At 57.6% G+C, this 15379-nt stretch overlaps 1 protein-coding gene and 1 long non-coding RNA gene across 3 annotated transcripts; one reads left to right on the forward strand and one right to left on the reverse strand.

Moving 5' to 3' along the window:
• Nucleotides 1-3376: 3376 nt before the first annotated feature.
• On the reverse strand, nt 3377-12601 carry NFATC4 (nuclear factor of activated T cells 4). 2 transcript variants are annotated; one of them, XM_081507633.1, is made up of 10 exons: nt 12287-12601; nt 10094-11189; nt 8485-8647; nt 7686-7885; nt 7205-7377; nt 6631-6771; nt 5686-5741; nt 5295-5421; nt 4519-5100; nt 3377-3809 (listed from the first exon to the last, which is right to left on the reverse strand). In XM_081507633.1, exons 1-10 carry the CDS (start codon nt 12384-12386, stop codon nt 3742-3744), a joined length of 2706 nt encoding a protein of 901 aa, XP_081363759.1. In that variant the 5' UTR covers nt 12387-12601; the 3' UTR covers nt 3377-3741. The 2 variants fall into 2 exon arrangements, with proteins under 2 accessions (XP_081363759.1, XP_081363760.1); XM_081507634.1 differs by having other exon boundaries at nt 3650-3809; nt 4840-5100; nt 12287-12592.
• A 1193-nt stretch (nt 12602-13794) lies between these two features.
• LOC145514290 (uncharacterized) lies at nt 13795-15116 on the forward strand. The gene is made up of 2 exons (XR_014060023.1): nt 13795-14040; nt 14121-15116. It is a non-coding gene; the product is annotated as an uncharacterized LOC145514290 (long non-coding RNA).
• The last annotated feature ends 263 nt before the right edge of the window (nt 15117-15379 follow it).

Raw genomic sequence — 15379 nt, forward strand, 5'->3', positions numbered from 1 at the left:
GGAGTTTCCAGGAGGTGTGTGAGATGTTGCTCCTCTGCAGCTTTCTTCCCGATACTTACCAAGTCTGGCAAGGGGTGCTCCAAGCAGAGCCCAGACCCACCTGGAAGCCTGCCCAGTGTGCCCTTCCCACGTGTCTTAGAGGCCCAGACATCCAGCCAGAGAAGGAGACTCAAAAGTTCTAGGGCAGCTCGTTCTGCACCAAAGCTCCAGGCTGCCTGGAGACCATCTCAGATTGTCCAAGGAGCAAGACAGAGCCAGGTGAGGGGCGTGGTGAGCTGCAATGTCAAGAATGTGTGTGCCTTTCCCCTCCCCTCAGTACACCTTTCCAGGTGACCTTCCACCCAGAGTAGGCCAGATTAGATCTGTGAGAAGAGGGCAGGGAGCCGTTTTAGAGCCTGAAATGGGAAGGAATGACCCTTAATTGACAAGCAACTCTAGTTCTCAAACTTCCTTGTCCTGGAGAATCACCTAGGGTGCTGTTTAAAATGCAAAAACCCAGGCCTGCCCCCAGAGAATAAAACAGAGTAGGTCAGGGGTTGCCTAGGAATCTGTATGAAGAACAAAAATGAAAAAATAAATAAATAAAGCCAAAAACGCTCCCTAATGACTCAAACACAAGTGATCCTCAGACCACATTTCGAGAAAACCTGGCCAAGAAAATGTTTTCTGGCACCAACCAAAGATCCACCCTCCTTCTCCTCTCTCCCCCAACTCCAGCCTCAGGGAGTTGGATGTCTGTAGGAATCTGGGAAGAGACAATGACCCTGGGAGCTGATCTACTTTAGGATTCTAATGGCAAGAGGGGTTAGGCCTTTAAACTGTGGGCCCAGAGGGCAGGACAATGCCCCGGCAGAGCAGTCACAAGGAAGCAGATGGAAGAACTGTAAGGCAAATCTACTGTACCAATCCCAACCTGTTGCTGCCGTTGTTCAGTCACTAAGTTGTGTCTGACTCTTTGCAACCCCACGAACTGCAGCACACCAGGCTTCCCTGTCCTTCACCATCTCCTGGAATTTGCTCAGACACATGTCTATTGAGTCACTGATGCTATCTAACCATCTCATCCTCTGCCGCCCTCTTCTCCTTTTTGCCTTCAGTCTTTCCCAGGATCAGGGTTTTTTCTGACTCATTGGAAAAGTATTGAAGTTTCAGCTTCAGCCTCAGTCCTTCCAATGAGTATTCAAGGTTGATTTTCCTTAGGATTGACTGGTTTGATCTCCTTGCTGTCCAAGGGACTCTGAAGAGTGTTCTCCAGCACCACAACTCGAAAGCATCAGTTCTTCAGCACTCAGCCTTCTTTATGGTCCAACTCTCACATCCCATACATGACTACTGGGAAAGCCTAAGCCCATCCATCTAATGGGAAAGCACACTTTACGTTTGGATAGGTTTCCCACTATGACCACAAAGCCCCTCAGAATCCAGCTCCTGCTTCCCCCTGGTCCCTATTCATGGCACCCCCACTTCTAGAACTTCACCAGTTCTATGAGTGTGCTAAGGCCCTGATCTGTGGGCCCTCCCTACAGATATAGTCCATCTGGGGGTACTGCCTGGCCTGCCCTTGCCCCACTCTCAGCCCAGTCAACCCCCAGGTCATGCTTCATATCTCGGTCTAGAAGTCACCCCCAAAGTTCCCTCTGACCCCCACAGCTGGAAAGAGCATCCCTACTCTTTGTATCCCATATTAAAATTTTTTATTCCCCCCACCCACCTGACATACTGTCTGTATAAGAAACTTTTACTGAGTTGAATTGTTGAGTTATAATGCACTGTTTTTAATCTGTCACCTCATGAGGCTACAGGGTCCTCCAGGACCCACTAGCTGGCACTTAGTAGTTGCTCAGTAAATGCCTGGCAGTGAATGAATGGCAGAGAGTAAAAGGGTCTGCCCAGGGAGGCAATGAGCCCTCATCACTAAAGCCTTTCATTCACAGAGGCTGATGCATCCCCTGTCAGAGATCTTGCAGGGGGAGTTGAAGAGTGCTGGGTAGGACATGCATGCCCTGGGTCCCTCCTGCCATGGGCGCACAGGGTGACCACACTAGCCCTGCTGGAGGATATCTTTGAGGAGCAGCCACGCCCCAGCAGCAAATCACCTGATGTCAGTCTGGTTCGCAGCAGTTTGTGTTCAGGAAGATAAAGGAAATTCATTGTAAAGCAGCAATGACCAGACCAGAGGTCACCCTGGTTCTCTTGTCTTCCATTCCAGAGCCAGCTTCTGTCACACTCACCCCTGAACACATGGGGACTTGCCAGGCCTGTCTGGACACACTGGACACAGAGAGGCCCCACCAGCCTTGAGGCAAGGCAAGTTTCTAATATCTTGAGTATCTTTGGGGCATGACCCCCTGCTGTGTGCCAGGCTCTCCCCAACCCACTGGGGACTTGGGCCCCCTAGGCTGTGAAGACAGGGGGCAATCCAGGTTTCCCAGGCTGGGCTTGTCAGTGGTGATAGGTGCACATATAGAGTGGGCCAGAGTTCAGGCAATGCCAGGGCTTCAGGGCAGCTGCTTAGCTTCCTTCAATCTACCTCTGAAGCACAGATCTTTCCCAAATGTCTTCACAGTCCCCAAAGAGGGGAGAATCCAGAGCATGGATGAGCCCATGCCAGTCCTCCCTCAGCCCCTACTCTGCTCCAGAGAAATAAGCTTCGGGGGCCTGATCCCCATGGGTTAGGACATCTGAGGGTGGGCTGGGGGCAGGAGCCCAGGAGTGTAGTGTTCAACCTGCTATTGATTAGCTGTGTGATAAAGGGCAAGTCCATTTCCCTCTCTGAACCCTTTGAGTCCTCCTTGATAAATGAGGGAGAGGGACTAGATGGGTGTTTCCTGACCGTGGCTATGAATCAGAATCCTCTCAGTGGTAGTAAGAGAAAGTAACTTGAAAATACACAGATTTTCCCAAAGCTCCTAAAGGAATCGGAATCCCCAGCAGGGAGAGGTTTATAGGCTCTCGCTCCCAACCTCGCCCTGGTTGGTTAGGGAGCCTCTGTTGTTGGTATTGTTTAGTCCCTAAGTTGTGTCTGATGCTTTGCGACCCTATGGACTGGAGCCCGCCAAGCTCCTCTGTTCATGGCATTTCCCAGGCAAGAAGATGGAAGTAGGTTGCCATTTCCTTCTCCAGGGGATCTTCCCAACCCAGGGATAGGCCAGTGTCTCTTGTATTGACAGGCGGATTCTTTACCACTGCATCACCAAGGAAACCCCCTAAGGAGCCTCTGGGACCCTTCAAACCCTCCCCAGCCCCCTGCACCATGACTCTGGGATGCAGTTTTCCCAGCCACAGCCCACGCCTTACCAGGTTCTAAGCTTCCTCCAGCCAGGGCTAGAGTAAGCTGCCCCACATCTCTCTCTCCAAAGAGTTCTGGAGCCGGAAGCACTAGTCAGCGAGCAGTTTATTAGCCATCAGCCTGTCCGGGCCTCCCCACGCCGAGGCCTGTACACAGTCTAGACAGGGCCTTCACACCCGGCAATCCTCCAGTCCTCGTGTGCAGGCCCCACCCAGTGTCCGGCCCCACCCAGTGTCCACCCCCACCCCAGGTCTCCACACTCTCCTGCTCCCACCCCTTCAAGGCAGCACCAGACCGGGGGCCACACCTCAGCTAGAGGAGGGGAAGGAGGGCAAGGGAGAGGAGGCAAGAGCTGGGGAAAACAGAACCAGATTGGCCCCCAAGCCTCTGGAACCACCACCCCAGGACAAGGGAAAGTGGGTAGGGCCGGGGGCAGGGTGCCAGGCGATGGTTCAGGCGGGAGGCTCTTCTCCAGGAGGTGCAGGGAAGCCACTCAGGTCTCGGCCAATGATCTCACTCACTGTAAAGGAGGGGCAGTTGAGAGACTGGGAGCGGGGCAGGTCGCCTCCTTTTCCAGAGACCCCCAATCCACTCCAGCAGGCCTCCCTCTAGGATGCCTCTAGGTTCCTCTGCGCTGGCTGGCTTCTCTTCCACTGGGCCTCAGTTTCCCACTGTGTTCTAACACCTGCTCTCAATCAAATCTTGCTCAACTCTGTCCACGTGGGCTCTCGGGCCCTCATGCCAGCCCCTTCCTGCTGGCTCAGCCTGCACTGTCAGCAGGGCGGGAAGTGGGTGTAGCCAATGGGAAGAAGAAGAGGTGAAATAAGTGTCCTCATTGCCACTCAAGACCACAGTCACCACATTTGGGGGGGAGGTGAGACAAGGGAAAACTTGACTGGAACACCAGCAAACCACTGCCCCTCTCTGAAACTCAGTGCCTGAATCTGCAAATTGAGGGAGCTAGATTGAATGGTCTTGCAAATACTTCTAGCCCTGTGTCTTTGGGGTCTGGGGTCGAGGGCCTAGGCAGGAGAAGGGTGGGGTGGGTACTCCCTGCCCCCCTCAGAATTAAGTTAACCGGACCAGGCACTTGCCTCCTGAGGCCCTCCAACTGGCCCCGAGGGGCCACCGGGGCCCAGTCTCTGGAAAGCCAAACTCCAGCCCTCAGTAAACATGCAGAGCAATCTCTTGCACACACTCACACTCGCAGCCCCGGGTCCCACACCCACCTTCCTCCAGCGTGATACCCTGGATAGGGACACTGTCTCGGAAGCCGCTGCCGTAGCCACCCCTGGATTTCTCCTGCTCCGGAGCCCCCTCCCCAGGGCCGTAGCTTGGCCCTACCTCACTGTATCCCTCAGCAGGTGGGGGGTGAACACTGCCCTGGGGAGGGAAGGGGCCTTCAAGTGGTGGGGATGAAGGCAGTGGGGGCCGGAAGGGGGATGGAGGAGGGAACTGCAGCCCCAGGGGGAAGGGGGAGCCCCGTCCTCCATAGGGGTCACTAGGGAAGGGCCGGGGAAGGAAAGAGACTGGAGGTGGGCGGGCACAACCTGTGGAACCCCCAGTCTCAGGGAACATCCGCAGGCCAGGTCTGTAGGATGGTGGGGGCCCCGTCTGGGGGTACAGTGGGGGCGTGCCATAGCTGAAGCCTTCTGACAGGTAAGGAGTTTCATAAGCAGGGTCTTCATGGGGATAGGAGGGGTAGGGGGGCCTGGGTGGTGAGAAGTCCATGTCAGAGCCGAAGGGGGGGCCCGATGCTGAGGGGAAGCCCCGGAGAGATGCATCTGGTAGAGGCTCCTCCTTGAAGATCACTGGATGGAGGGGAAGCAGGAGGACATGCTGGTGAGAGGGCTGGCAGTCTCCCCACCACACACCCGCCAACCCCACCTCTCCAGCCCAGGTTTCATCCACCCCTTAGCCTCTCCCCATGGGGCCCTGCATCCCTCTGCCCCTGCTTTCGCCCCTACATCCTCATCCTGCCACCACGGGCTGTGCCAGAACACACCAGGCAGGAACTTGAAACTCTGGGTAGGACTGCGCTTCCTCCGCCCATTGGAGACGTAAAAGTAGACCTGGACCGGCCGGGACACGCGCTTGTTGCTGTACTCGGGGATGGTCAGGGTCAGAGTCACCTGGGGAGGAGCAGAGGATGAGTCAGGGAGCCCTCTGGGATCTAGGCTCAGCCCAAACTCCACCTCCTGGCTTCTTCCTTTTGCAAAGGAGCAAAATTCATCCCCCAGAGGTGTCCCTGCTTCCAGAAGGGCCAGGTTGTCTCCTCTAGCAAAGAACAGGTAGCTTCTGAAGTCCACTCCCAAGGCAAGGGAGTCAGCTGAGAATTTCCTGACTTCTCCCACCCCACCCTACCCCCAGGGTGGAGACCCTGGGAACACGGGTACCTCATTGCTCTGCAACCGGTTCACCGTGGCCTCCTCCTCCCATTGCAACTTTCCATCTGTGCAGAAAGAACAGGGAGCTCCAGCCCCACAATCCCTGCCCACTGCCCAGGCCTCTGCCATTTCCCCTTCTGCTGAGCTAAGGCCAGACTCGGAAGGTCTCAACAAAGCCTGGCTCACAGAGGAGCCCACTGCATCTTTACTCAATTGAATGGAACAGGCCGGGTTTAAAACCGTCTCCAAGATCTCAAGCCATCAGTTGAGCCAAGAGAAATGGCAGGACCAGTCCAGGGACCAGAAAAAACTCCTGAGCCCTCCCACCCAACTCCAAACATCCCCTCCCATGATACAGCTGGAAGGAAGTTCAAGGGTAGGAAAGGGTCTCAGCTTGAAGGGAGTCAATAAGACTCTAAGTCTCAGGACCCAGAACTTCTGACTCTGCTCTGATATGGTCCTAGGGTGCTAAACTTGAAGGCAGGGGCTGGGGCTCTGGGCAGGCAGGGTTAGGGGCGAGCTGAAGCCTCAGGTCGGGGGGTGTACCTGGACCCCTCAGTCTTCCCTTCTCCACCCCTGCAGCTCTATGCTGGGGTGCCTCACAGGCTTTTGTCACCATAGCTGTGCTGCCAGTCCCAAAACTCAGGAGGGGCTCAGGGTCTGTCACTGAGGGTATAAGCCACCTCTTCCTTTCTCATCTTCCCTATCCACATGGGGGTAAATTAATTAGTCCACAGCTGACTCATATTTAATAAAAAGAATGTGTATTTCTTACATTTATTTGCCATCTTGAGCATTTCAGATGGCTGTCATATGCATGGGAAGCAGACAGTGTAAGAGGAAGGGCAATCTTTCCATCCCATTTTACAAATAAGGAAATTGAGGCTCCACTTGCTAGTTCAGAGACTGTTCACCCTCCCCGTTCCAAGCTCTTCCTCCCCATTAGGTACTCACCGGGGCCCCTCTCGATGAACACCACCTTGGAGTCTGGCAGGAAGTTGGAGCCAGTCAGCACGAGCTCCTCCCCTCCCCTGACAGAGCAGGCACTGGGGCTGTAGGCCTCCACCTGGGGCAGCTCCTGAGCTGATCGCTGGGCTGCAGAGCAGTGCAGGAAAGGTCTGGCTGGGCTGCTATGGAGAGGACAGGCTCCTGCACCCCCACCCTGCCTAGTGTAACTGCCACAAGGCCTAGAGGAGCCCTCCTCAGCGGCAGACACACAAGAAAACAACGGTCTTCCTGGGGTCACACAAGACCAGGTAAGGAACCCCTTCTGGGCGGAGAGAGAGGTCAACAAGGGGCTTCCCTGGGGCAGATGGAGGCTAAGGTTGCTCTGGTCCAACCCAGGGGCCAAGTCTGCAGCAGGGGGAAAGTAGAACACTTCCCCCAGCCCATCCCCAATAGAAATAAAGGCTGGGTCCCTTAGGGGACCAGCCAGGCACGGCACACTCAGCAGAAGAGATGGGCAGACAGACACACAGACAAGAAGTTAGCCAGAGACAGAAAGATGGCACAGGGCCTCTTTGCTCACAGCACTCGATGGGCACTGATGCTGTCTGCACCGAGACAACCTTCCCGCTGCCTTGGGGCACGTGTACCCGGAACACCAGCCGCACGCGTGTGTTCTTGCGCCCGATGTCCGTCTCGCCCTTCCGCAGTTCAATATCTGAATTCCGAAGCTTCAGGATTCCGGCACAGTCAATGCTGAAGCCAAAGAATGGAAGGCAAGCCCTCCCATCTGAAGCCAGAAGGGGATGCCTCCCAAGAAGGGGAGTCCCCATCCTATGTGCAAAGCCCTAAATGAGCTTCTCTGGGAGATTATAGGGGTGGCTGTTTTAACCCAGAGTGCTGCCCACCCACAAAGTCCTCTTCTAGATAGTGAGAGGGCCTGACACCTCCTAGGGATAATGTCTAGCTCCTCTGGGGAGAGGAAGACTTGGCCTAGCTTAGGCCCCATGGAAAAGGCTAGTCCTAAAGCCCAAAGACTAAAAGGAGGTGGAGTGAGAACCTACTTGGCTGCCATGTTGTTCTCAGGGAGCAGGGTCATCTCCAACACCTTGGTACCACTGACTACAGCTTCATAGCTGGCCGTGGCCACCATCTTGCCAGTGATACGGTGCACCTGATAGAAGGCATGAGGCCGCAGGTTCCTCTCGTCTGCAGTGCCGATGAACATCTGCAGGGTCAGTGGCTTCTCGCTGTAGCCTAGGAGCTGGCAGAGGGAGACAGAGGCCACCCAAGTGAAATCTCCCCTGTCTCATCCTTCATCCACCCCTAAGTTTTCAGTCTGCAACCCCCTCCAGAGGAGTGAAAGATAAAGGATATCCTGGAAGGGATTCCCAGAGGGGATTGGGCACCGACTCTCCACCAGTTGGGGAGAAAACGTGGCCTGGAGTTCACAGTGTTATTCTTGGAATGAGGCCCAAACTGGGCTGGGTGAAGGGGAAAGTCTTCCAAGAGAAACTGGCCCAACTCAACAGAGACAACCTAACTCCCAGTGAACTTTGGCCTCAGCCTAACCCCTCCCCGACATCTGGCAGCCCACCATTTTCCAGAGTAGACATGAGGCTGGTGTCCCATGGGATGAATGGAGTGGGGGTGGAGGGACAGAAGAGTAGAAAGTACATCCGGGTCCCTGAAGTGCACCGTTCTTCCCCCAGCACTAGTCCCTCCCCCAGGCCGCCTGCAGGGTCATTGCTGAGAGGGAGTGTGGGAAAGGGCAGTGCCATGGGTCTGCACAGCTGGGGCCCATCTGCAGGGATCTGGGATTAGAGAAGAGACAGGCTATCAGGCCTGGCTTCCACCACTTACCTTGACTACAGGGTGACCACCAGGGGCTGCTTTGACAGCTCCCCGGCTGCCCTCTGTCTCATAGTGGGCCCGGTGGTGGGCTCTGGGCTGTACCTCGATCCTCAGCTCCAGCTGCTCATACTGGCTGGGCAAAGGCCAGTCCAGAGGGGGGAGGGCAGAGGTCCTGGAGAGAGACACAGAGAAGAGCACTGATCACCTGCAGCCTCAGACCTGAGTCAGGGCAACCCTGGGTCCCAACTCCCAGTGGTGTGAGGGAGGAAGGTGAGGAGAGTGGGTTTGAGAGAAAGGAAGTCAGAGCAGCAGTAAAATGGTCCACAAGCCTAGAACCAGGAGTGATAGGGGACAGGCCTCTCAGAGGCCCTCGAGATGGGGGTGTGGGGGACACCAGGACTGAGACTCCCTTCTTCCCAGCTCTGAACACTGGGTCTGGTGGGTGTGGGGCAAGGGTTCCTCTGGATACAGAGGAAACCCAAGCCCAGTCTAACCCTCCCAGGCCTGGATGGGAAGAGTCAAATAAAGAAGCACAATTTCAGGGAATTCCCTGGTGGTCCAGTGGTTAGGACTCTAAGTTTCACTGCAGGAGGTACAGGTTCCATCTCTTGTCTAGTGATCAGGAGCTAAGATCTTGGATTTCAAGTAGAACATAGTGGGCTAAGCAAGCCAGCAGCTAACAGAGCTGGGACTGATCACATCCCTTCCCAGACCAGTGCACTTTCCACTAGTTGGGGCTGGACAGGTGGGTTCCAGAGAGCTGAGGGATACAGATGTGCCACTTCCCTGTAGTGAGCACCCAGACACTCTGGGCCAGGGGATCTCAACTGGTAAGTACCCCTAGGTGATACCTGGCAATGTCTGGAAACAACTAAAAAGTTATTACAACTAGGAGAGTGGATAGAGGCCAGGATCTGCTAAACATCCTACAATGTCCAGCACAACCGACACAACAAAGAATTTTTCTGCTCAAAATATCAGGAGCGCTGAGGTTGAGAAACCCTGCCCTACAAGAACCCAGAGGAATGGGTGTTAAGGTTTCTTTCCCCCAGGAAATTTTTCTGGATGAAACCAGCTCAATCTGACATCCAAGATTTAGGATTATTGACATAGACACAGTTCTTTGAGGGTGAGAGGTGTAGAAGAGCAGTAAGCACTGTTTGTTTTAACATGAATTCTTTGACTTGCAAACACATGCTACTTCATTCAAATTTTGCAGATACACTTTTAAGCCACAAGCCAGGCCCAAGAAATTGAGTTAGAGAAAGGGGACTTCCTATTGCCCATTGCAGGGCAGAATTCCAGCCCAGGATCCTGCCCAGAGCTGGGGGTGGAGGACGCCTAGAGGAATTCCTTCTTTACCTAGGTGGTCCTTCTGAGGCTCCAGGGGCTTTTTCTAATTAATATACAGGGAGTGACTGACCTTTGGCAAATCATCTGTCCAAAGGAGATGCATGTTAAAAAGTTCTTCCTAAAACTTAAGTGAATGGCAGCAGCCAAGCTGGTAGCAGATTCTCTTTTCTGTGCCCTAGGACCTTTTTCCAAATTCATCCCTTGACCCTCCTGCTCCCTGGGTGGGATGGCTGGAGACAGTGGTGATATCAGGCAGAACCCTCACCTGAAGATGGGGCTGTGTCCCCCAATCCGGGCCTTGGACCAAGCCAGTGGAGAAGGCACCGCCAGGTAGTCCATGCCAGCCACCTCCTTCCGAGGACCCCCAGGAGGAGCCCCAGCCTCCTCTACTCCCGAGGGCAGCTTCCCATTGCACGGGGAAGGCTCCTCAGACCGAGGCAGGGCCACTGCCTGCTCGCTGGAAGTCCTCCGGGTCTTCTGGGGGATGCTTTCGGCCGATGGGGCTCCCACATAGTCAAAGGGGCCAGGGGAGCCAGGGTCCCGGACCAGAGGCAAGGGGGGTGGTGGAGGTGGCTCAGGCCCCTCCTCCCCTAGGCTGCCTCGGCGGGACAGAGCTGGGGAGGCTGAAGATGGGGTTCCCGAGCTGGAATAGCGCCTCTTGCCACATGGAGAGGCAGGTCGTGGGGAGGCTGGGGTGGGCCCAGGAGCACTGAGGAGTAGCCAGCTATCCTCTGGCCCCCGGCCTCCAGGACTCGGACCATAAAGGCTCCAGGGGTCATCGGGGGTCCACGGCCTCGGGGAGGCCCGGGGTGAGGGCAGTGGAGAGCCCAGGCCAAAGCGGGAGGCTGCCTCATTTAGCTCAGACTCCACCTCGTCACAGGCCGCATACAAGGCTGCCTCGTCTGAGGCATCCGAGAAGAAGCTCCAGGAGGATAGGCTGCTGCTGCCGGGGCTTGGACTGAAGAACGGGCCCCCACCCTGTCCCCCTGCCTCTCGGTAGCCTCCAAAGCCTTCTGGTGGGGGGTAGTCCCTGGGAGAGCCTTCCCCCCAGGGATCTGGGTTGTCCTCCAGCGCAGCTGGTGGGTCGGGAGTGGGAGAGATAGAGGTGATGCGGATGCTGGGGCACTCAAGAACACGGCCTCCCCCAGCCCCCCCGGAGCTCCCTCCCGGCCCCCCCAGCCTCACTGACCGGGCTGGCTGGCTCTCCCAAGTGCCAGGTGAGGGGGCCGGGCGGGGTGGTGGGGAGTGCATGCCAGGCCGAGGGGGTGGAGGCCGGGGAATGCCAATGGGAGCAGCGCCATAGGGAGGGGGCTCCCCTAGGCCCAGACGGCAGCATGGTGGGGCGTCCTCTGAGTCCAGTTCTGTGGAAAGGGAAGGAGACAGAGACAGGGATGACACAGAAGGCCGGGAGAGAAAGAGGCAGGTGAGATGTCTAGGTTCCTTGAGTGGGCAGCACCCCCGGCCCGTATGCTACCCCGGCCTCAGCAAAGAGAGGTCTCTGAAATGCCCTTCAGAGCCACAAAGACAAAAAGAGAGCTGGACTTGGGAACGTGGAGAAGATAGATCCAGAAGTGCCGGACCTTTTCCTACTCAGAGAACCTCACGGCTCTGGCCCTGGGACCTGGGGTACCAGACGGGGGCGGGTCTCAAGGTAAGGGAGGCGGGTCGAGAGGGGCTGGAGCTGGGTTTGGAGGCGTGTTTAGGGAAGCACTGGGCTGGGCTGGGGGCGACTCACACATGAACCCAATTAGCAGCGGTTCCCAAACCCCCAAACGGCGCTGGCAGGAGCCCCAGTTGCCATCGCAACGGTGGCCAGGGGAAGGGGGGCTCCAGGGCTGTGATGACGAGGGAAGGTGGCTCCTCCCTCACTCCCCCCAATCCGGGGGCGGGGGTGCAGCGAAGGGGGTGCTGCGCGCCGGCCCGGCGAGGCGCGGGGGGGTCGGGGGCGCGGGCTGCGCGAATTCCGTGCGAGCGGCGGCCGCCGCCCCCGGCTCAATCCCAGCCATCTGCCTCTCATTGCGGCCAGACGGGGGAGGGGGAGGGGCGCCCTGGCGGGGCCTGAGAGCGCCCCCAGCCCCTGGCGTCCCGTCTGCGGGCCCAGGGCTCGGTTCCCGAGGGGCAAGCTCCGGAGCGCAATGTCCCCTTTCCCTGGCGGCGCCCTGGGCTCTCAGGACCGCTGTTCCCTCCCGCCCCCCATCCCAGTGACAGTCGGCCCTGCCGAGAGGCGGCGCGCAGCCAACGGCACCCCCACCCCCACCCCAGTCACGACCTAAAAAGGAGAAAGTGGTGCCGGGCCCCCAGCCTCACCTCCGCAGACACCCCCCGAGCCCCGCGACTTCCCGCAACCTCTGACCCCCTCAGCTCTCACCCCAGGCTCTCTCCCCTGAAGCCCCCAGACTCAGGACACCCGCTCCCTTCCCTCACAGAGCCCCAGACCCCTTCCCAGCCCCGCACTGACCTTCTCCCGCCCCACCCGCGCCCAGCGGGGGGGCCTCCTTTTCCTCCCCGAACACCAGCTTAAACTCCAGCTCCTCATCCTCGCAGCTCGCTGCCCCCATGGGTCCGGCCGGAGCCCCCAGGTCCCGGTCTGGGCGGGAGGGGGGATCTCAGGAGGCTGCAGTGTCTTGACCGGCGACTCCCTCCCTCCCTTCTCTGAGACGCCCCCTCCTCCGCCGCTGACGCCTCCCTCCGGACGCCCCCTCGTTATTATAGAAACTTTTCCAAACTTTTTTCCCCAAACTTCTTCAAAGTGCCCCCCCAGCCTGTCTCTGATTGGCTGCCGGGGATGCTCCAGCCCCTCCTCCAGGGATGAGATGGGAAAACCACGCGCCCCTTGTGCCCCCTCCCTCTCTCCCTCCCTCTGTCCTCTCTCCAGTCCCTCCCCCTCAAAAAAAAAAAAAGAACAAAACTGAATTGGAAAACGGTCTCTCCAGCGTTGGTAGGACCATAATGATGCCTATTGGCCCTCAGTGCTGACAATCATTTCCCGCAGGGCGCAGTCCCACCGCAATCCCCAACTTAGTCTGAGTTCGGGGGCTCTGGGTCCGAATGCCTTAAAGGGGACACATCCTGGGCCCACAGTGTAGAGGGCCCACGGAAGACACTTTCTGAAGAGTTGTGCAGCCAGCAATTAGCAAGGAAGCACCACCTCTCCTCTTTCCCTCCGTCTAAGGCCAACCAGGCTCTGGGGTGCAGAAAGGCTCCAGGCTGCTCTCAAGTGGAGAAGGCTATTCCTTTGAAGTCCCTAGCCTGAGGCCGCCCGCCTAAGCCTTCTGGAAGGAAGCCTTTGCCTGGCCGAACCAGCCCCTCCACCGGTCCATCTCTCCCCGTCCCCCCAAAGTGAAGAAGAGTTATTGGTCTTAAGGCACTGTACAAAGGTCCATGACTCCCGATGGGCGACAATCCAGGCCGGACTTTACTGCTGCCCTAGTCCCAGCCACCCTGAGGGGTCATTAACTAGCCTCCGAGGGAAGCCGGCTCTCTCCTCCCTAGAACCTTAGTCGGGAATGAATCTCGGATCCGATGGCATCCCGCTCCAGCTCTGATAATCCTGGCCAGGTTTACCGGCGCCCCGCAGTCCCGAGACCGGGTGGGCCCCAGGGTTGGACACCTGTCACCTGGGCGGGAGAAGGAAGAAAGACTCGGACTGGAGTTCCTAGAAAGGACAGGCATAGTGGGATTCTGTTGTGTGAGAGGGATTTAAGTCGAAATTAGCTATTCAGATGGCGGTCGGTTAGGGTGGGGGTATGGGTGTCCGTACCATTCCCCCTACGCAGACCATAGGCTACTAACCTATCAGCAGGCCGCAGCTACCTTTAATCTAAAGCCCTCCAGCTCAGGGCCCAGCCCGCAGCTGCGTCCGGGCCCCGCACCGAAGGAGTTAAGCGATGGTCCTCCGCTCAGACGTTTACAAACACTCGGGAGCCGGGCGGGGACCGCGCCCGCTACTCTAATGAGAAACAGGCTCGGCGGGGCCGGGGCGCAGGGGAGGGCTGGCCCGGCCGGCCCGAGCTCGGCCGCGGCCGAGGCGACTCCCCGCCCCCTCCCCTCCCGCCCTCCCTCTGGCCCGCCCTGGGGACCCCCCAGCCCCGGGGGACCCCAGTGACGTGCGGAGCTGCCCCGGCGGCGAGCCCAGGACCGCGACGCCGGAGGTGGGGGGAGAAGAAGCCCGGCCGGCGGAGAGAGAAGAATGTTCCGAGGCCGAGCGGGGAGGTGGCCTGGTTTGATTTTTTTTTCCCCTTTCTTTTTTCCCCCGCTTTGGTTTGTCGCCTCAGGTTACATTTCCCTTCCAGCTTCATCATGGAAATAAAGGAGAGACCCAAGGAGAGAGAGAGTGAGAGCATCCTGAGACGGACTGCCAACTCGCACCTAAGAGGCGGACCGCGGGCCGTGGGAAGAGGAGGCAAGGCGGGCAGGGGTAGAGACCCTGCCCCGGCTCTAGCGCGCCATCCCCTACACGCCGCCTACGCACCCCCCGGCCCCCCCGGCCCCCGCTCCGCTCCGCAGCACTAGCAGACGTGCGCATTCTTTTCAAATGTCATATTTCCTTTGATCCTGGGCAGCGTTTCTCCATGTGTCTGGCTCAGCTCCTGCCCAGCCAGCCGCTCCCCCCGCCCTCACCCCACTTTGTGTATTTTCCTGAGGTCCCTCCCTCTCCTCCCAGCATCTGGAAGGCCCTGAGGGCTGGCGTTGGCGCACATTCCCCTGGAGACTCTGGCCTCGCCTTCCAGTGACTCAATTTCCCCTCTGCGGGAGGGGGCCGGGAGGTGGGGTGCGGGCGGAGAAAAGAGTTGTTGCGCGTAAATGTGGTATGAACGAGCCTGCAGACTGCTCAGAGCGCCAAGCTTTCCTCATAGGGCAGAGGAGGGGGCCTCCCCTCGACTCTGAAAACCCTCGGATCTGTCTGAACTGCAGCTAAGGGATGGAATTTATGACTTCTGCGAAGTCCTGCCCGGGGAAGAGCGAGTAGTTGTAGGTTTGGGTTGCTCCGCACATCTGCCCCCTGGCGACCACAAAGACCCAGCCGCCCTCCCTCCCGCGGGTCCGGTTTCTCGACCGCCGGGCCTCGGTCGCGATCCGCGGTCCCCCAGCGCGCACATCTGAGCACAGCTCCTCCTTCTCACCTTATGTTCGTGGAGGGTTGACTTCTGCTCTCCGCTTTCACAAGCGTGACTCAACGGCCTTGGAAGTGGACTTTTGTTGTTGTTGTTTCCAAATTACACAAAATACGGTCTCCTTGTAAAGGATTCAATCCATACACACATATATAGTAAGCTGTGATACCCCATCATTTTGTCTAAGTTTATTAGCCTGTATATGTACACATGCCTGGGCTTCCCAAGTGGCTCAATGATAAATAATCCGCCTGTCAATGCGGGAAGCACAGGAGACCCCGGTTGTATCCCGAGGTTGGGAAGAAGGAGGAGGAAATGACAACTCGCTCCAATATTCTTGCCTGAAAAATCCCATGGACAGAGTTGCCTGGTGGGCCACAGACCCTGGGGTTCCAAAGAGTCAGACACAACTTAGCGACTGAGCATGCACATACGCA

This window comes from Giraffa tippelskirchi, chromosome 7 (assembly GCF_054371585.1).
Source record: "Giraffa tippelskirchi isolate mGirTip1 chromosome 7, T2T-mGirTip1v1.2.pri, whole genome shotgun sequence".
Lineage (NCBI taxonomy): Eukaryota > Metazoa > Chordata > Mammalia > Artiodactyla > Giraffidae > Giraffa > Giraffa tippelskirchi.

Coding starts and splice junctions, on each gene's coding strand:
- NFATC4 (XM_081507633.1), bottom strand. CDS start 12,386: ATGGGGGCAGCGAGCTGCGAGGATGAGGAGCTGGAGTTTAAGCTGGTG. Junction 7,378..7,685: donor GAGAACAACATGGCAGCCAA/GTAGGTTCTCAC, acceptor CTTTGGCTTCAG/CATTGACTGTGCCGGAATCC. Junction 5,101..5,294: donor GAGTTTCAAGTTCCTGCCTG/GTGTGTTCTGGC, acceptor CCCTCCATCCAG/TGATCTTCAAGGAGGAGCCT.